At 48.8% G+C, this 20,216-nt stretch overlaps 1 protein-coding gene across 4 annotated transcripts in view; it reads left to right on the forward strand.

Annotated features, from left to right (window-relative positions):
* LRRC1 (leucine rich repeat containing 1) overlaps window positions 1-20,216 on the forward strand; it is a 135,027-nt gene that overhangs the window by 103,524 nt on the left and 11,287 nt on the right. For all 4 annotated transcript variants that reach the window (XM_055571762.1, XM_055571764.1, XM_055571765.1 and 1 more), the window contains 5 exons: window positions 362-436; window positions 4,017-4,161; window positions 6,438-6,556; window positions 8,114-8,197; window positions 19,175-19,290. In XM_055571762.1, coding sequence (XP_055427737.1) covers window positions 362-436; window positions 4,017-4,161; window positions 6,438-6,556; window positions 8,114-8,197; window positions 19,175-19,290 — 539 coding nt within the window. The remainder of the gene's footprint in view (window positions 1-361; window positions 437-4,016; window positions 4,162-6,437; window positions 6,557-8,113; window positions 8,198-19,174; window positions 19,291-20,216) is intronic.

Here is a 20,216-nt window from a genome sequence, read left to right on the forward strand (position 1 = left end):
TTGAATTTCACTTGTTCTTAGTTATGATCACAAAATATTTGGGGGGCATCTCTAGGGATGCTCTTAAGCCAGTGTTTCCACAGAGACAGCTTGGCAACATTAGAGCATGCGCTTCGGTTCACATGGGTTACGGATAATGATTGGGGGGTGGAGGGTCGGGGGTGGAGGTGATGGCCTGAGTGGAAGCAGCTTGGGGAAGAGTCTTGGGGATGCTTTTAGGAGAGGGGTGCTGATTTTAGAGAAGTACCCACAAACCTCTGCTGTGGTACTCCATTCCTAACCGTTGAGTGAAGGTCCTTTCCTCCTTAATGGGGGGCTACATACTGGAGCTTTGTTTCCATAACATTGCTTTTTGTTTTAGCCAGAATCAATAGGAGCTCTCTTACATCTAAAGGATCTCTGGTTGGATGGAAATCAGCTGTCAGAATTACCTCAGGTGAGTGGTAATTTCACACTGTTTCCCTCCAAAATACAAAGAGACCACCGTCACCCTCATGCATCCCCTGCTCCTCCATGAGACTTCCTAGAAAAGGGAGCTTGAAAACTAAAACATTGGTTGCCAAAGCAGATTTGGAAAAATTCGTTGAGCATTCATCGCGCCACATTGCCACAAAAAATTGAAAGCCTCAACCCATCGTTTCTAAAGATAGTAAATATATCTTTTGGTGTGTGAAGTCTGCATTTTATTTCATCCTGCCTTGAGGCCTGGGTTGCCTGCTTGAAGCCCAGCTCATTTGGAAATTACCAGGATGGATGCCGGATTTTGATGGTAGAAGTTTCTGCCACTGTTGGTGATATGCCAAGTGTTTTGAGATGATTTGAGCACATTTTGCTGTGTAATAGTTGATGTAAAATCAGTGCAAAAAGTTTCTACTTCATATTTTCTCCCAAATGTTGCTTATGGTGTAGCTGGGCCGTCACAAGCTGTTTACGTTTCTCCTGCTGTTACCAAGCATGAGGAACCGTATTCCAAATGAAACGGGCTCTCGTGTGGGCTTCTGTGTCAGCCTGTGGCTTCTAGCATGCAGACCCACCTTCCCATCAGTTGAGAGAGAGACTTAAACAACAACACCACACAGGCATTTCCCCCAACTTTGTTTTTCTCCAGCTGTTACCGAATTCTACTCTTCGGGGTCTCTTAGAGCCAGGGTTTAAAGTCCATATATTTCCTGATGGTTGAGGTATGTGTATTGTATAGTAATTCAGGGGCTGTCTCTGCTAGGCTCTCTGGACCAGCTATGATGGACCGTGCCCTTCGGGTGTAGAAGGTGTATCTGTGCAAGGAAGCCTGGTGCTATAAAAAAGTACTTGAGTAAAATTCTAGTTGTAGTTATGTGCTGGAATTGCCAGGACATCACCGACGACTCATGCGACTACGGAGCTAATGCGAGTCTGTTCCTGAGGTCTTGCTGCATTTGGGAAAAGGAGAGGGCAGATCAGCCGCTGATATGAGTGAGGGTTTGATTAACAGATTTCTCTAGGAAATTATGAAACGTCGTGATTAAGAGAAGTCTAGTTACTTAAACAGAGAAGGCAATGGCACCCCACTCCAGTACTCTTGCTTGGAAAATTCCATGGACGGAAGAGCCTGGTAGGCTGAAGTCCATGGGGTCGCGAAGAGTCAGACACGACTGAGCAACTTCACTTTCACTTTTCACTTTCATGCATTGGAGAAGGAAATGGCAACCCACTCCAGTGTTCTTGCCTGGAGAATCCCAGGGACAGGGGAGCCTGGTGGGCTGCCGTCTCTGGGGTCGCATAGAGTCGGACACGACTGAAGTGACTTAGCAGCAGCAGTAGCAGTTGCTTAAGAGTCAAAGGATGGGGTAGAAATGCCAGGAAGATATTAAAAAAGTATAAAATACCAGCTATAAAGTCTGGATAAACAACAAGGCCTTACTGTGGAGCACAGGGAACTATATTCAATATCCTATAATAAAACAGAATGGAAAAAGAATATGAAGAAGTATGTATGTATAACTGAGTCACTTTGCAGTATAGGAGAAGTTAACACAGCATACTTGAATAAAGTCCAAATCAGCTCTTAGACATGCAGAGGAGAGTATATGTGTGGACAGATGTATGTAAACAACTGTGTGCAGAATGTCACGTCCTAAACACAAAGAAATTAACATGCCACTGATCATGTTATTAATTTTTTTTTTATGCATCTTATTGGCCCACTTGTATAACCTTTTGTTAAGTCAGGACTAAACTCATCAGACAGTCTCAGATAATCAGTTATTTTCCTGTTTTCACTGATGACAGAAAGAAAAGGAGACAAAGACATTGTTTAAAGGAATACATTTAAAAAGTAGACTATCCTCAGGGAACCTGGCCTGAAATTAGTAGAAAGGTGGTCTGCTTTCCTCCAGCCAGGAAATGCAGGGGTGGAGTCCCAGGGTGAGTACTGGATTGGGTGGGGGATAAGCTGGGTAGTTGTTCAGGCCACATTCAGGACCACTGGAGTTCGAGGTGGGGTTTCATTCTGGGCCTGGAGTGATGTTTCCTGGCGGGAAGGATGGAGGCACAGTAGTGAACAGACTTGGGCAGAGGGTGTCCAGGCCTGTCCAGGCGGGAGGGTGCTGAGTGCTAGGGGTGGGGGACAGGCTGGCAGCAGGTCGGGGCAGTGGGGGCACCGGTAAGAGGGAGCATGTGTTGGGAGAGTGGAGGGTCAGATGCCTCTGGATTGGAGCTCGGGCCCCAAGGAGGTGCCTCCCCTCCCGAGTCGGCTCTTCCCTTTCAGAGCAGTCTGGCTCTCTTGCTGCTGCTGCTGCTGCTAAGTCGCTTCAGTCGTGTCCGACTCTGTGTGACCCCATAGACAGCAGCCCACTAGGCTCCCCTGTCCCTGGGATTCTCCAGGCAAGAGCACTGGAGTGGGTTGCCATTTCCTTCTCCAATGCATGAAAGTAAAAAGTGAAATTGAAGTCACTCAGTCCAGGCTCCTCCCTCTATGGGATTTTCCAGGCAAGAGTACTGGAGTAGGGTGCCATTGCCTTCTCCATTGTCTCGGGTATTAACAGAGAAAGTGTGTGTGTATTAATAGTGTGTGTGGTATGTGTGTGCGTCTGTGTCTGTCTGTATCTGTGTGCGTGTGTGTGTGCGTGCATGTGCCCGTGTGTGTGTATTAATAGTGTGTGTGTGTCTGTGTCTGTGTCTGTGTGTGTTTGTGTGTATGAGTGTGCACATGTGTGTGTGCACGCTCTAGTTTCCCCAGGGAGCAGCTGAGCCCCTGTTGTGTGTGTGTCTGTGTGTCTGTGTGGGTATTTGCACGCTCCAGTTTCCCCGGGGAGCAGCTGAGCCCCTGTTGTGTGTGTTTGTGTGTCTGTGTGTGTGTGCACACGCTCCAGTTTCCCCAGGGAGTAGCTGAGCCCCTGTTGTGTGTGTGTGTGTCCATGTGTATCTGTGTGTGTGTGTCTGTGTCCATGTGTTTGTGTGTGTGAGTGCGCACATGTGTCTGTGTCTGCTCCAGTTTCCCCGGGGAGCAGCTGAGCCCCTGGTGTGTGTGTGTGTGTGTGTGTGTGTGTGTGTGTGTGTGTGTGCTCCAGTTTCCCCCAGGGAGCAGCTGAGCCCCTGTTGTCCCACGAGCTGCCTGTCATGAATATTGAAAGGAGTCGGCTTCTCACAGGACTTCACAGGCTGTTCTGAGTATTGAGTCCAAACGTGGAGAACTGGCATCTGGCCTCTTGTTTTCTTCTTTATCCCGAACAGTGGGACCTTCGAGCGGCTGGTTTTCCCCCGGTGCCCATGTCCTCATCTTACTGAGGGAATGACTCCTTGCCTGCCTGCAGGCGGAGGGCCTGGCCTCCCTTCCCAGCACCCATGTGTGCTTCACACAGCTTCCCGTTTTCATCGGAAGGGGGTCTGGAAACTCACCCCCTCTGTCACCTTCGACCAGCACTTATAGAAGCATCCTTAGGGCCACTCTGCAGTGGTCTTGAAAAATCAATATAAGAAATTCCTCCAAACGGTAACTGGTTCTGGCGTGACTTTCTTTTCCTGTGTGATTGGTGCAGGAAATAGGAAATCTGAAGAACCTGCTCTGCTTAGACGTCTCTGAAAACAGGTTGGAAAGGCTCCCGGAGGAAATCAGCGGCCTGACTTCACTGACGGATTTGGTCATTTCGCAGAACTTGTTAGAAATGCTCCCGGACGGCATCGGTGAGTGTGGACGCTAGCTGCCCCAGTGCTGGCTGTCAGGTGCTGGGGTGCGGTTCCTTCAGTCGTTACAGGTTGAATCTCTCTATGTGCAGGCATGTCTGTTTTCCTGGTCTGGGAGCAGGCCTGTTGAATATATGTTACTACTTTTAAGTGTTGGCCCGTCTACTTCCTCTGCAGCTTGTGTGCATGATTTTGGTGGGGATGAGCCCAAATTGTAGAATGTGTTTTGGGCATATGAACAGTTATCAAGACTTTTTGAATTGAGCATCGCAGATAGTTTATGTGGAATGACCTTTGACCTCATGGTGTGACCCCCCAGGAAGGGCTGTTATTGGGGGGGAAACACATTGAGCCTTTTCTGATTCCATCGGGAATCATCTTTTCCTTGAACCATTCTGTGCCGTTTCCTTTAAAAAACAGTCCAGACGTTTCCTTTACCGAAAAGGATCTCAGCCCAGGGTGAGAAAATAAACACAGAGAAGATAAACAGACGTGGGCTGTCAGCTCTGCCATAGCCAGGCCTTCCTAGAAACTGTAGGAAGCTATATTAAACCGTGTGGCTGTCATAGGGCAGCTTCTTTGACCTTCACTTAACCTGCATTCAGAACATCAAAGGGAGTTTGGGAGAGGTTTTCAGTAGTCGGAGAAGCCGTGTGACAGGGGCCCGGCTTCCTTTCTGGCATCTGGTCCAGATGAAAGGGTTGTTGATAAGAGCAGCTTGGCAGAAGGACTGACAGACGCTGCCTTTCAGATGAGTCTGGTTGGGGACCTGACGGGGACTGTGACTCTAGGTGGGAATGTCCGGTAGGAATCACGTATAGCATCAGAACAGCTGTGGGGACTCAGGATGTTTGGCTGCTGGGAAAAGGGAGAAGTAGGCACGAGATGGCTGACATCAGACCTTTGAAGGGCTGTCGGGTAGAAGGAGGCGTCGCCTCCTTCTGTCTTCTAGTTCAAGAGGGTGAAAGGAAAAGGTTGTGGATCTCAGTTTGATTTAAGAAAGAGCTTAACGTGCATCTCTTAGGAATCAGTTTGGGCTGCTTAGTGAAGAAATGAGCCTCCTGGCACTAGAAGTATTCAAGGAGAGTCTACAGGCCTGCTTGTGAGTGGTGTTGAGGAGTCTCTTGGGGTGAGCTCTGCCAGCTGTACGTTCCATGCCCCAAAGATGGTGCTGACGTGTCTCCTGGCCTGAGGACTGGGGGCCCCTCTGGGGACAGTGTTAGTAGGTACTGACTGTGCTGAATAAGCAGCCTCCCTGCCCTGCCCCGTGACCGCACTCAGCACAAGTTCACCCTTTCGGCATCTCCCCGTCTCCAGCTTTATCACTTCTGTGATAGAGGCTGTCCTCTGACTGCCCTGAGGACAGTGACGTCATGCTGGCCACCCTCTGTGGATACCAAGGACACCTGCTTGGGAGGCGCGCCCTCGAGGCAGGAGCAGGTGACAGCGAGACTGACGGCTCAGGGTCTCCTCCAGCCCTTGGCGGCTGCAGAGGCTGCAGTAAACTAGCTCTTCCTCTGTGGCCTGAGGGCACCTCTCATGAGTCTTTTCTGTGCTCTGAGTGAGACAGACCTGTCTTAATGTGGCCTTCCAGAGATTACCATCTGACCCCGCAGGCTCAGAGATTTCCCTAGTAGGGCTCCTCACTGACTCATCGTCACCCCCAGGTGATGGAATGGACTGCCGTGTGCTGTCTTTTGTTTTTAGCGAGGGTGATTCTCGTGTGTGTTAGCTGCTCAGTTGTGTCTGACTCTTTGTGACCCATGGACCGTAGACCATCAGGATCCCCTGATCCCGAAATTCTCCAGGCAAGAGTCCTGGAGAGGGTTGTCATTTCCTTCCCCAGGGGATCTTCCTGACCCAGGGATTGAACCGAGGTCTCCTGCATTGCAGGCAGGTTCTTTGCCATCTGAGCCAGGATGATTCTTAGGGTAACGTAAAAGTCTCTCCTCTGTATACAAGACGTTTCCTGTTCTTGAAGCTCCATCAAGAGCCAGCTCTTTGTTTTTTTTTGTGAAAATCTATGGGCTTTGACATGATTTTTTTAGGTAGCAACTTTTTAAATGATTTGCCATTAATTGCCAACTGTTTCTGACAAACAGAACACACGGTTTTACCTCAGCGTTTTGTACTCTAAATGCAAATAGCACCGTTTCCTGAAGCTGGGTGAGGAAACCAAACGAGAATGGAAATTCCAAACACCAAGCAGAGGGGAGGTGCCAAGTGCTGACCAGAAAAACAGTGATAACTAATGAGCCTAAATAACCCTTTTACAGGAAAACTAAAGAAACTGTCCATCTTGAAGGTGGATCAGAACCGACTCACCCAGTTGCCCGAGGCGGTCGGAGACTGTGAGAGCCTCACGGAATTGGTTCTTACAGAAAATCGGCTACTGGTGAGTGTGGCCCCAGGGTCAGGTGGAGATTGATGGTGTGGGTTCCGCATCAGCAATGCTTTGCAGGGTTGCTTCTACGTATTTGTAATTTGGGTGGACCAGATGGAGGTCCCCTTACGTTGTAACTAACCAAGGGGCCTGAGAAGCAGGCTCGGGACATGCAGATGATCCCGGTCCCCCCGTCAGAGACTGCGCCCCATCGTGACACTCAGGGTACGGGCACTGGCCTAGACACCTGGGGAAGGGAGGCGGGGGGACCGGCCCTGCTGGTGGAAGTGCTTCTGCTTGTGTCTGAGGGTGGGCCAGTGGGAACGGTGTTCTGTCTGGTTCTTGGAGCAAATGTGAGCGCGGGGGAGGGGGAGGGGATGGGGGGGCTGGACCCGGAAAGCCTTGGAGGCACTGAGGGTGGGGGGATGCTCTTTTGGGGAGCCAGAGTACAGCTCTGACCTTGATCTCACCCCGTCCAAGAAGCTGGGTGAGGCAGAGCAGGTGCCCAGGCTTGGACCGGCCCTCCCCGTCCTCCCGGTGACGCCTGCAGAGCGGGTTTCTGAGGCGGCTGCTCTCCGCCCGCTGCTGCTCCCGCCACCCGCCCCATCTGCTCACCCTGCTCCCCCTGTCCTGGCCTTGTAGCCTCTTTGTCTTTGGTTTACTTTCCTGCCTTTCCCTCCACTTCTCTGTCTTCATTTTGTCACTTTAGTTTTTACCCGACTTTTCCTTTTACCTCTTTCTCCCCTTTTCTCCTCTCTTTATAAAAGGAGTAAGTAATGCTCTTCTGGGGAGCAGAGCAGAAGAAGACAGCAAGAGTGGGTGAAGGAGGCGGAGCTGGTGTGGGCCTGGGAACATCCCCCTGTAGCCAGGACACTGGCCTCCTTCCTTGTTTCTGGAAGGAATCCGTTAGAATTACAGATGGTAGTCGTGACAGTTAGAAAAGTGACGTTCACCCCTGGATTGCATCAGGGTTGAAGATCCTCCTCTCCCCTTGGACCCAGGGCCGGTTCCTGCGGGGCCGGAGCGCTCACACCAGCCAGGGCGGTCCCCTCCCCTCCCCAGGCCTTATGACCGCCCCCACAACACACCACCACCAACACACCCACCCAGCTCAGGCTCTCATACAAGCCTGGGCGGTTCCTTCCCTCCCCAGGCCTTATGAAGCCCCCGCCCCCACACACCTGCCCAGCTCTGGCTCCCACCGCTTCTGCAAACTAGCGTCTCTGCAGTTCTCAGAGGTGCGGGCAGGGGAGGGGTGAATCTCAGGGGTGCAGATTTCACTTCCTTGACTTGAAGGGCCTTCGCTACCTCTTTTACTGTGTGTTTCTCTGTTCCCAGGCCTGTGTCTTTAACCTCATTTCATTGAAACATACTCTCATTTCTACAAAAATGCAAAATATTAGATGCCACATCCCCAAGTGAGCATTACAAACACCTGCTGTTGAGGAAGGACTTGTCTTGCTGGATGAGATTAGACCCTCTCAGTTCTTGAAAAGATCCATTTTATCTGTTTTACTCTGAGCCATGTCCAAAGTATGTGTTATTAACAAAAATGTTTTATTTTAACAGACTTTACCTAAGAGCATTGGAAAACTTAAGAAGTTGAGCAACTTGAATGCAGACAGAAATAAATTAGTGTCTTTACCAAAAGAGGTATGTGCTTTTAAGAAAATAATATAATAGTTCATAAAGAAATAATGATACACAAGGGATCACAGATGTCAAATACTTATGTGCTGCTTTTTAAAAGTGTGAACTCTCATCGGTGGGTCCAGAGATGGTCAGAGGAATTGTATCAAAGAATGACCATCAGTAACGTTGGGGAGAGTAGGTGGGTCCAGATGGCTGTGAGCAGAGCTGGGAAAGGTGAATTCGGAGTGGGCAGAGAGAGTGGCGTTTGGGGGCTGGCCTAGGAGAAGAGCAAGACCATTGACAGGAAGGGGTGATTGTGGACTTGGGCTTTGGGGGTGATTGGGTCTAGTGAGCAGGCAAGCCCTCCCATGAGCCATTGGAGTTGTGAAGATGGGTCTTGGTGGACAGTCTTCCTGGGCAGAAGCTCATGTCTGGGAGAACGAGAGGGAGCCCTCCACGTAGAGGTGGACGCCCAGGAAGGTAGAGCCCGGTTCTTAAGATTTTTTGGTCGATGCTCCCAGAGGGAGAAGAGGGCCTCCACCCCTTGTGGGCGTGGCTGTGTGATTTAGAGGCATTTAACCAAGGAGGTGCCGGAACTGAGAATGGGAGGAAGCCCTAAGGGGTCGCACGAGGTGGCCTCTGGGGTGCTGTTTAAAAGGAAGGCTGTCTTTCTCTTTGGAACCAGGAGAACCTGCCTGAAGATGGGTGCCACCGAGCTTGGTCTCTGTTAAAGTGTAAGACGCTGGTTTTCTGCCGCACAGCAAGCTGCTGAGCCGCTCCGCCTGGCCGCATAGGAGGAGGTGTGGCCTCCTGCGCGGTGGTCCCTGGGGCCGGGAGCAGCTTCCCGCTTCCTTCTCTGCTCCACCCTTGTCAACGCCCATCTTGCAGTCATTTCAGAGCTGTTCTCCAGGCAGCGAGCGCCTGAGGGGCTCTGACGCTCCCCGGCCGCTCCTGCAGGCATCTCACCTGGTCTGGTCTTTTCTCCCCTGTCCCTGTCTGGGGGTTCAGCGGCCCCGCTTCTCCCTGGGTGCGTTAGCCGGTGCTCCTGAGCGGAAGGATAGGGATGTTTGTTACAGATGTGACCGCATTCTCACACAGCCACGATGGGAACCCTAACATTTAAGTAAAGCTGTTTCCAGCGCAGACTTAAGTCTCCATCTTCGCTAAACTGGGACTCAAGGAAGAGATTCTGCTCATTAAATCCTCATTTTGGTTCCAGTCTAAAAGCAATAAACTGAAGGACAGAGCTGGTGTTGATTGTACTCTGGTGGGAGAGCGCGTGTGGGTGGGTGTAGGTCAGACGCACAGGCAGAGGGAAGGACAAAAGATCCAGGCCCTCCCTCCGCAGTGGCTGCCCCGGACCAGGCGCTGTCCTGCCTGTTCAGTGAATGTCACGGCCCTGGACCAGGCACTGTCCTGCTTGTTCAGTGAATGTCACGGCCCTGGACCAGGCGCTGTCCTGCTTGTTCAGTGAATGTCATGGCCCTGGACCAGGCGCTATCCTGCCTGTTCAGTGAATGTCACGGCCCTGGACCAGGCGCTGTCCTGCTTGTTCAGTGAATGTCACGGCCCTGGACCAGGCGCTGTCCTGCCTGTTCAGTGAATGTCACGGCCGCTTTTGAGGCCATGAGGATCTGGATCTCCCTGCTTTACAGATGAGGAAGCTGAGGCTGGGAGAGCTTTCCCGCCGGGGCTCCCGCAGCTGGAGTCTGGAGAAGAGACTGCAGATGTGTCCCCCACGGCCAAGCCTGTAAAAGCCTGGCCGCTCAGCTGGTAGAGATGGAACCCCACCTCACCTCTTGACTTTGACATGAGGCAGCCCCCTTGGTTGCGTAAAGGAAGCGTAGTTTGGACACTTTAGAAGATTAATGCATTTGAGGAAAGTTTTCAGTAGACCCTGAAGAGAGCACTTTTGAGTGTGACGTTAATCCCCAGCAAGGTCCCCACATCCCTGCCCCTCTCTGCATCTGGTCTTTCAAAGGGGCACGTTGTAGACAAGAATGTGAAGAATTGCTTCCTGTAAACTGTCCCCGTCATATTAGCATCAGCCCTTTTTTCACTCTGAGAGGATGGAATTATGATGCTTCCCTGGCATCTGGAATTTCATCAGGGAATGGAGTCTGCGCCTTTTCCTTCTGCTGCCCAAAAAGGCAGTTGTTTAGGGCCCCGGGGACTGGCTCCTTTCTTGCCCATTTCACCCCGCTCACACTCAGCTCCCAGACTGGGATGTGTCCCAGTTCTGCTTGTGAATCCCAGCTCGGTGACCCTGCAGAAATCGGCAGTGCTGGCCTCCGACCCGTGGACTGGGCCAACAGACCACGGAGGGGCCCTCACCTTGCTCTGGGTCTCCTTTGTTGGTCTGGGCTGTGCGTGCGTGCGTGCGTGTGTGCGTGTGTGTGTGCATGTTCTCTGCCTCCAAGCTTGATACCATCCCATCAAATCCTGCACTCTCCTGATTGGATTCTCCTCTCTTCTCTTTCCGGATGTGATTGCTTCCTCTTGAACAGTTGTCTCACGCATGACACATTTAAACTGCCGGTGCCCACCAATCCCGTGTACATGCCCCCAACCCATAGCTGTATTAGTGGCCGTTGGTCTGGGGCGCTGTGAGCTCTTCCTCTGTTTTTGTCTTTTCTTTCCCATTTGGTAACGTAACATACTGTCAGTTTTACAGCACAGTTCCTTCGTCTATAGCAGCATTTATTTGCATTTTTTCCCCACATGGTTGAGGGGAAGATGTTTGTACTGTGTGGGTCACAATGATAGATTCTGTTTGTGTTCTGTGGTGTCACATGTAGTAAACATTTGCAAATCAATGAATGTCTTTTGTTTTCTTAATTGTTAGCTGCTTGGATATTTAGAAAAGTCGGGTAAACTTGCCATCTTGTAAGTATTGTTCAGACCACAGTTGCATCTCCAGCTTCCATTCTGCTTCTCACATGCATGAAGATTCAGATTGGCTGAGCACTTTATGCGCTTTTCATTGTAAAACATTGGACATTTTCCTCCAAACTCAGTTTTTGTTTTCGTGAATGACTGCATGGCCTGGAACCTAATTTTGTTATGTGTTTGTCAGATTTGTTCCAATTATTCTCTCTCAAAAGAATGCTTTTCTGTGAATTACATCTTAAGTTATTCAGAAATTTTGAAAGGCATAACTTGGCAGCTCACCTGCCTTCACCCGATTCTAGTTTATTGGCATGATTCTGTCTCCGATGGGAAGGCTAGATTCGCTTTATTTGCTACATGTGGCATGCTTCTAATTTTTCAGGTCACTCATTTGCATCTTTTACCCCTCATCGTATTGCTCAAGTATGTATGTTTCTGCAATAAGGAAGTTCCCTTAAAAAAATCCTGGTTTTGGTGGACGGAAGACTTAAGGGGAAGAGGCTGTTGTAGCGTGATTTGTGGACAGACAGGACGTTGGTGAATGTGTGATCACGCATATGAAGATACGTTTCTGGCCACCTCTTACCTTTAAGTAACCTTGACCACAAAGGTTTCTGCCTGGAAGATGTTGTGCATATACCTAAGTTTAGGACTTGGTCTTTTTTCTCTATTAAGTCAAAATGGAAGTGACTCTCATGCCATCATACCTGTCCAGTGAAATAAGACAAGGGAGGATTTACAGATCAGTCATCACAACTTTTCCTTTAACAGGCAATCTGTAAACATCATTTACCCACAGATTTTGTTGTGATATTCAGAAAGGTTCATGGTGATAGAGTATTCATTTTGTGGATAACTTCCTTCCTAATTCTTCAGTTCAGTCACTCAGTCGTGTCTGACTCTTTGCAACCCCATGGACTACAGCATGGACTCCCTGTCCATCACCAACTCTGGAGCTTGCTCAAACCATCGGGTCAGTGATGCCATCCAACCATCTCATCCTCTCTCGTCCCCTTCTCCTCCTGCCTTCAGTCTTGCCCAGCATCAGGGTCTTTTCCAATGAGTCAGTTCTTTGCATCAGGTGGCTAAAGTATTATTCTTAGTACAATTTAAAATTCTTCTAGGTTAAGTTCCCATGATATAAAGTGAACTATTGATAAATAAAAGAGATAAGACAAAACCTAAAAATTAAAAAAAGAAGAAAGCTGACCATTGGATTTCAAGATGGAGAAGGCATTGTATAGTTGGAAGATGAAGTAAGTCATAAAGAAACAGTTGATGGATTTATCTACATGAAGATGAGATTTCTGATCTTTGTGAAAATAAAGACAGCTAGCTGGAAGTCAGGGAGACTTTTACAACATTGCATGTGAAGGCTGCCTTTCCTTACTCTGTTAGAAGTTATTTCACATCCGAGAAGAGTTGTGCCTACTCTAGAACAGTGGACAGAAAGAAAAGCAGAGAAACCCCACAGAAGCCAGTAAGTGATTCACAGGAGAGAAAAATTGAAATGGGCTTTTAACGTGAAATCATTATTCACTGCTGGAATTGAGATTGCCGGGAGAAATATCAATAACCTCAGATATGCAGATGACACCACCCTTATGGCAGGAAGTGAAGAGGAACTAAAGAGCCTCTAGATAAAGTAAAAGAGGAGAGTGAAAAAGTTGGCTTAAAACTCAACATTCAGAAAACTAAGATCATGGCATCTGGTCCCATCACTTCATGGCAAATAGATGGGGAAACAGTGGAAACAGTGACAGACTTTATTTTCTTGGGCTCCAAAATCACTGCAGATGGTGACTGCAGCCATGAAATTAAAAGACATTTGCTCCTTGGATGAAAAGCTAGTGACAAACCTAGACAGCGTATTAAAAAGCAGAGACATTATTTTGCCAACAAAGGTCCGTCTAGTCAAAGCTATGGTTTTTCCAGTAGCCATGTATGGATGTGAGAGTTGGACCATAAAGAAGAATTGATGCTTTTGAACTGTGGTGTTGGAGAAGACTCTTGAGAGTCCCTTGGACTGCAAGGAGATCCAATCAGTCAATCCTAAAGGAAATCAATCCTGAATATTCATTGGCAGGACTAATGCAAAGCTAAAGCTCCAATGTTTTGGCCACCTGTTACGAAGAACTGACTCATTAGAAAAGATCAGTTCAGTTCAGTCGCTCAGTCTTGTCCGACTCTTTGCGACCCCATGAATCACAGCACGCCAGGCCTCCCTGTCCATCACCAACTCCCAGAGTTCACTCAGACTCATGTCCATCGAGTCAGTGATGCCATCCAGCCATCTCATCCTCTGTCATCCCCTTCTCCTCCTGCCCCCAGTCCCTCCCAACATGCTGGAAAAGACTGAAGGCAGGAGGAGAACGGAATGACAGAGGATGAGATGGTGGGATGGCATCACTGACTCAATGGACATGAGTTTGAGCAGGCTCCAGGAGTTGGTGATGGACAGGGAAGCCTGGCGTACTACAGTCGATGGGGTCACAAAGAGTCAGATAGGACTGAGCGACAGAACAACAGCAATCAGTGTGCATGTTAAGTCGCTTCAGTCCTTTCTGACTCTTTGTGACCCTATTCACTGGAGTCCGCCAGGCTCCTCTGTCAATTGGATTCTCCAGGCAAGAGTACGGGAGTGGGTTGCAATGCGCTCCTCTAGGGGATCTTCCCAACCCATGGGTTGAGCCTGTGACTGAGTGACTGAACAATAACAGTTATTTACAACAATATGTTAATCAAAGCATTTATACCTATCAGATGTTTAAGATTTTAAAAATAGAATAATATACCAAATATTGATGAGAGTACAGGAAGTGCCTGTTATCATGGAAGTAAATTATTATGGCGTCTCTGGAAGGGAATTTGGTAGCGTTATTAAAAACGTAAAGAATGTACGTACACTTTGATTCTGTTGTTAGACTTGTAAGAATTTATCCTAAGACAGCAATCAGGAGTGTACACTAAGAGGCATGCACAAGATTTTTTTCTCCCAATGTACACAGAGGTGTCTAACATGTTCCAAGCACCGTGCCAAGCATGTATAGGGGCAGCTGGCATGTGCCAGGTGGCTTCAGGCTAATTCTTGTCTGATTTCCGCAACGGTTCTATTAGGTAGAGGTAAATAATCATCTGCATCCAACAGAGTTCTAAGCTGAGATTCAGAGAGGTTAAGTAACTTGCCCAGGGTCACACAGCAAAGAAATGGCAGAACTAATAAGCAGTGTCTGAAAGGGTGATATGCTAAGTAATCTGTGATCCTTCTGTAGAAGGAAATAACTGAGTGGTCAGTAAAAATCCTGTTAGAATCCTAATGACGTGGGAAAGCATTCTTGGTGCCGTTTTGGGTGGGAAAGCATTCCGGCATGCGGACAAAGGTGCTGAAGATCATAGCTGGTCCTAATTCTGTTGCAGTGCATGTTTATAACCACAGATGCCTGGCACTGGCACCTCCGAATGTTAAGGTTGATTATCCCTCTGTGGCAGGATTTGGTTTGAGTTGTTTTCTCATCACGCCGTCATGTGTGTGTATGTGGTTTTTATTTTTCCAGTCACCTAAGTTGCTTTTTTATAATTAGGAGAATACTGTCACTGTCAGTGGATATTTTGATGTCAGTGGCCCAACAATTCAGGGAGTCCCAAAACCACACAGTCTCCAAAATATTTCTGGAGTGGGGAGCATTTCAATAATATGCTACAGATGATGGTGGGAAAGGCAAAAATAGCCTTTGGTTTCTAAAATTACACATCATGTTATTTCTTTTCCAATGGGATTTTGATCCGTTTTTGCTTATTGTACATTTTCCCTCTTGGCCGGTGAAGTATGGGTTCAGTTCTGCTACAACAGTATATTGAAAGGAAGATACTGAAGGAAAATGAAAGTTCCTTTCCACTCGGGGCAGGATATGGGCAAAGGTGACTCATACAGCCTTTCTCTTTGAGTCCTGCAATCTGTCTGATGGTCTCCCCTGAGCTGTCACCTGCAGGCAGTTGATACTCAGGGAAAGCTGATCTGAGCGAAGGCTTGCTCCGTGATCTGCAGGTGCCATTTCCTTGAGATGGATCAGACCAGCTCCAGAGCGGAGAAGGCAATGGCACCCCACTCCAGTACTCTTGCCTGGAAAATCCCATGGACGGAGGAGCCTGGTAGGCTGCAGTCCATGGGGTCGCTAAGAGTCGGACACGACTGGGCGACTTCACTTTCACTTTTCACTTTCATGCATTGGAGAAGGAAATGGCAACCCACTCCAGTGTTCTTGCCTGGAGAATCCCAGGGACGGGGCAGCCTAGCGGGCTGCCGCCGTCTATGGGGTCGCAAAGAGTCGGACACGACTGAAGCGACTTAGCAGCAGCAGCTCCAGAGGGTCAAGGGTAGTATTGTTTTGAATAGGAGAGCACAGTGAGTGTCCTCAGCTGCGTTCTCTAATTCTCAGGGAGTCCAAGTCCAGACCCTCGTATTCTTTTCTGTGGTGCTGTTATCCTTGTGTTCTATTATGAGGTTAAAGGGGTTTTAAAATGTCAGCCTCCTATGTCACTGGTGATAAGTTACTTAAACAGCAACTCTGCTTCCCAGAAATCCTAAGTGATGAGACATTTTGTCCTGTTGACCCCTAAGGAGCATGTAAACTCTACCTCCTGAACCCGAAAGAGAAAGCAAAACTGCATGTGAGTGTTGCAAAGCACAGTCCTGAACTCAGGGCAGTTCTTCACTCCTGTGAACACAAGAAATGTCACCCTAAGGCACTGTCATGGGGCCTGAAATCTGAGCAGGCTCTATGGCATCCAGGGCCAAGGAGGGGCGGCCTCCGTAAAGTTCCAGCGATGTGGCAGGGGCTCAGGTGTGGACTGCCTCCCGACTCGGACCTGGGACTTGACCTTCTTGGAAAAACACCAGCTCTGTTTACTTGGCAGAGGCAACAGGCCAGGTCCTAGGATAGGGGCTGTGGCAGGTGGTTCCTTTCAACCTAATGCTTATTACTTTCGCTAAAGGAACACGTGAGAACCCACAGGACCCAGGACAGAGCCTGAATCCCACTGCGGGTCTGTGTGACCCCAAAGACCAACCCCCGCCCCGGTGCCCACATCCCGCCTTAATGTCTGTGCAGAACCCCATCTTATGAGTCAAGGTTTTAACTTTGTCCAGTTACCTTTTCTAAAAGCCAAAGTTTCGCATCCTCCCTTCCCAGGGGCTTGGACAGAGGCCCTGTGGGGTGCTCGCATCTTTTCCCCGATCAGGCAGCCCTTGCACTTTGGCCCAGATGGGCTTTTTGTTGTCATCCTTCTGCTAGTACTCGCTGGTGGGGCTCAGAGGCCACTGTCCTGCCTTGGGGACCCAGGGCGCCTGAGGCTCTGGGATACACCTCCTTCCTTCCCTCGACCTCTCCAGTGGTGTGACATTAGAGTGGGGAAATAAAAAATAAATAAACCACAAACCATGAACACGTAGGTAGCACACACCCTCCGAGTTTCCCATCTTTTACCCCAAAGTCCTTAAGGGTGTGAACTTGGGCAGAGCTTTTATTGCATGGACAGCGTTCACAGCCCTCTCTGACTCACGTTCATTAGTTAATGATTGTTGAGGAGTAGATGGTATATGCATGTGGTACAAATCGGACGTGTGGTGGTGGTGTATCCAACCATGGACACCCCCCACCGATACAGAGACCCTGCTGGTGCAGGCAGCGGGTGGCTTCAGCACCAGCGAAGCACCAGATCCCTATGCAGTCTCAGCTCTGTGCACCCCCAGGACCTGATCCCTCAGCAGGCAGGTCCTGCCTGTGAATCACCGTCCCCAGCGTGCGGGGGAGCCCTGCCTCAGAGCCGGGCGGGACGCAGTGTGTCTGCCCCACCTTGCAGACCCAGGGTGGGTCCCCGGGGACTGTGGGCGTTCCTCCCTGTGGGTCAGTCTTTGTTGGGGTCTCCTAGATTCATCAGGGGGGCTCTGGTCCTGTCGCTCCTCACCTGCTCCAGGGCATCCCTGGTTTTGATCCGCCTCCTTTCCCAAGGTGCCTGGGCACCTGAGGAAAACTGATCCCTTCCTCAAGAGAGCGAAGAACGCCTGCCCCCCGGGAGATGCTGACGCCTCTCTTAGGACACAAAATCTGCACAACATCAGACATAGAGATTCTTGCCAGAGAAAAGAGCTCTGTGGTCTCCAGTTGCTGTACATGGAAGCAGATGACAGCTTCACGCCACAGCCTTTCAGCAGTAGGTGAACAAATAAATGCGAGCGTGTAAGCGTACCTTCCTGAGGAACGTTGGCTGGTAGCTGGGCTTCCGCTGAGGGCAGATGGGAGGCCAGGCGCCCTGATTACATGTAAACATGCAAATTAAACAGCCTGTCAAACGCTCTTTCAGAGGATTGTGTGGACTAGGAAGGCAATGGATTGATGTGGACCAGGGGTTCTGGGACGGCGGTGTGGGGTTAGAGAATGTTTTTGCTAATTAGGGGTGATCGGTAAGATTCGAAAACGACAGAAGGGTGTTTCTGTAAGAAACAGTGTGATGAGAAATAATCAGTCCACGCTATCTTGTAGAGGACAGTGGGCAAACCAGTTTTTCTGGGATGGGAAATGCAGATACTGAGAATCAAGCATACCTGGGTGTTTCCAGGTAATCAGAGAGGAATGTTAGTCCTGTTTCCTCTGTGTTTTCTTATACATTCATTACGGTTACATGCTGTGGTTAAATATAGTATTTCAAAATCATTATATTAACTCCTGAGGGAAGATATAATAAGTTGTCTATGAAAGGAATTATGCAGCAGTTTCATAAATGTGCCTTCTGTTAAGGTCCAAACGTACATTTAACACAGAGATAAATATAGAAAAGGGCAGAAGGTATATTCAGACACTGATGAAGACCCAGGTGTCTTGCTCCTCTTGTGGCAGGAGGCCCTGGAGTACTTTTCCATGGGCCGGAATCAATAGGTCCCTTCAGGAGCCCTTCTGCAGCAGCCGCTCTGAGTCAGGACAGTGCCTGCATGGAGAGTGGAGTGTGGCCCCAGGCCTGCGGGCTGTTGTGTCTAGGACGAGCTGGTTTTGCACCCCCTTGGCTCAGCTTTCCTGTCTGTAGAAGCCACAGCCAGCTTATTCAAGAGAGGCAGTGAATTCTTTTGTGAAGACCAGACTCATACTAAGCTCAATTACCTTAGAATTGGTTACTTTAAATAATAGGGAATTGGATTTGGTGGGTGCAGATATTGACATATGCTTTTAGCAGTAGGTTATGTTGCTGTTGTTTAGTCGCTAGGTCGTGTCTGACTCCTTGTGACCCCATGGCCTGCAGCACGCCAGTCTTCCCTGTCCTTCCCTGTCTTCCAGAGTTTGCTCATTAGGTCATAGCCGACCGAATTTACTTTTTGCTAAAAAATGGTTGATTTTGCATTTGTCAAAGGCAAATGAATTTATCAAATTAAATTGTGAATGACCAAAAGCTATTCAAAAATTTGTGGTAGAAATCAGTGAATCATCTCTCAAATGTCTCTCTTTTTTTTCTTTTTAAAATAAACTGGAACACTGAAGTTAATATAGTGGGCAGGTCTTGAAAACTGTGTGTGTGTGTGTGTGTGTGTGTGTGTGTGTGTATCATCTTTCGCCTAACTTTTAAAACCTAGTATTCTTTTTCTTTTAAGCTTTTTATTGAAGTATAGTTGATTTACAATGTGTTAGTTTCTGGTGTACAACAAAGTGATTTGGTTATACATACAGATGTATATATAATTATGCTTTTTCATATTCTTTTCCAACCTAGAATTCTTAAACTCCCATATTACCAAATTATATATGTGTCTGCACTGTGTCATCTGGTTAACATATTGGAAAGATAAAATGACTTTCTGTTCAGAATGCAGTTTTTGAACTGTATTGTTTATTTTCTTGGCTTCATTGAGAACATGAATGTTTAATGTTTTGCAGAGATTTTTGTCAGGTTACTCAATGTTTCGTATGATTTAAGTTGATCATAGATTGTCATCAGCGAGACTTAATCGTCACGGGATAGAATTCTGTGCATCCTTTTCATGCCATTTGATGAACAAGACCCTCCAGCCCCACCCCCATGTCCCAGAACAGCCTGGAAAACTGTTGTGTTTTTTTCCTGTCATAGATTGGCGGCTGCTGCAGCCTCACTGTGTTCTGTGTGCGTGACAACAGGCTGACTCGGATCCCCGCGGAGGTGTCTCGGGCGGCCGAGCTGCACGTCCTGGACGTGGCAGGGAACAGGTAAGCCTGAGACAAGCAAACGGTCCTCCAGCCCAGCCTCGGCTGTCTCACTTTTGCTCCCCCTGGTAGAGCGTGTCCTGATGGGTTGCCTGAGCCAGGCCCGGAAGCTCTCAGTCTGGGAACCAGAGTGATGGAGCCCGTGGGAGGGGACAAGGTCAGGGCCATCGGCGCCTGGAGTCCTTTCAGTGTACTATGGGTGCAGCTGGAGACGTGGGTCTTGGTTGGCGGTGCCCTAATGGAAGGTGGGGGGAGACCTAGGTCTTGGCTTTTATAACTGGCTTCCATGAGTCACCATGGGCCTCAGTTTCCTCATCTGAAAAATGAGCTCCAGTGAGTCTGAGCTAGAGTTTAGCTGGGAGTCTTGGTCTGCTCTACCTGTGACTCTGAATCCCCTGACTTTGTGGACAATGTTGTACTCAGAGACACTTTGCTGGCAAGAAGATCCATAGCTGATGTCAGAATTACCAAGTGCTTCATAGTCTAAGAAACCTAAAGAGCTGCCGGTCTGTGTCGGGTTCTGGGTCAGAGGCCTGCCAGCCTGCTCACCAGCCTGTAATGTGCAGTAGTTTCAAGCATTCTGAGCTGATTTCATCACTGCAGACATCACTGCACTTTCCTACCCAGGCTTTGCTTTCCACCTCCGACCCTTTCTCTGGCTCTGTACCTTTATCTTTTCTCCCTCATGCCGCTCTCTGGGAAGATGTCTCCTCTCTGGGTCTGCGTTTCTGGATTATCCCAAGTGATCATTGCCTGTTTACCTGCCTGCGGTCCTCAGAAAGCTCAAGTTACCTAAAGTGCATGCAGTGGTTTGTGTGTCATTGTGATTTGTGCCTTTAGGAGATGCCTGGTGAATATTTGTTAACTGAATGAAAACATGAGAAACCTTAGTTTTGCAGAATAGCTGGCAGGCCACTGCAAAGCGCCCG

Source organism: Bubalus kerabau, chromosome 3, assembly GCF_029407905.1.
Source record: "Bubalus kerabau isolate K-KA32 ecotype Philippines breed swamp buffalo chromosome 3, PCC_UOA_SB_1v2, whole genome shotgun sequence".
Taxonomy (NCBI): Eukaryota; Metazoa; Chordata; class Mammalia; order Artiodactyla; family Bovidae; genus Bubalus; species Bubalus kerabau.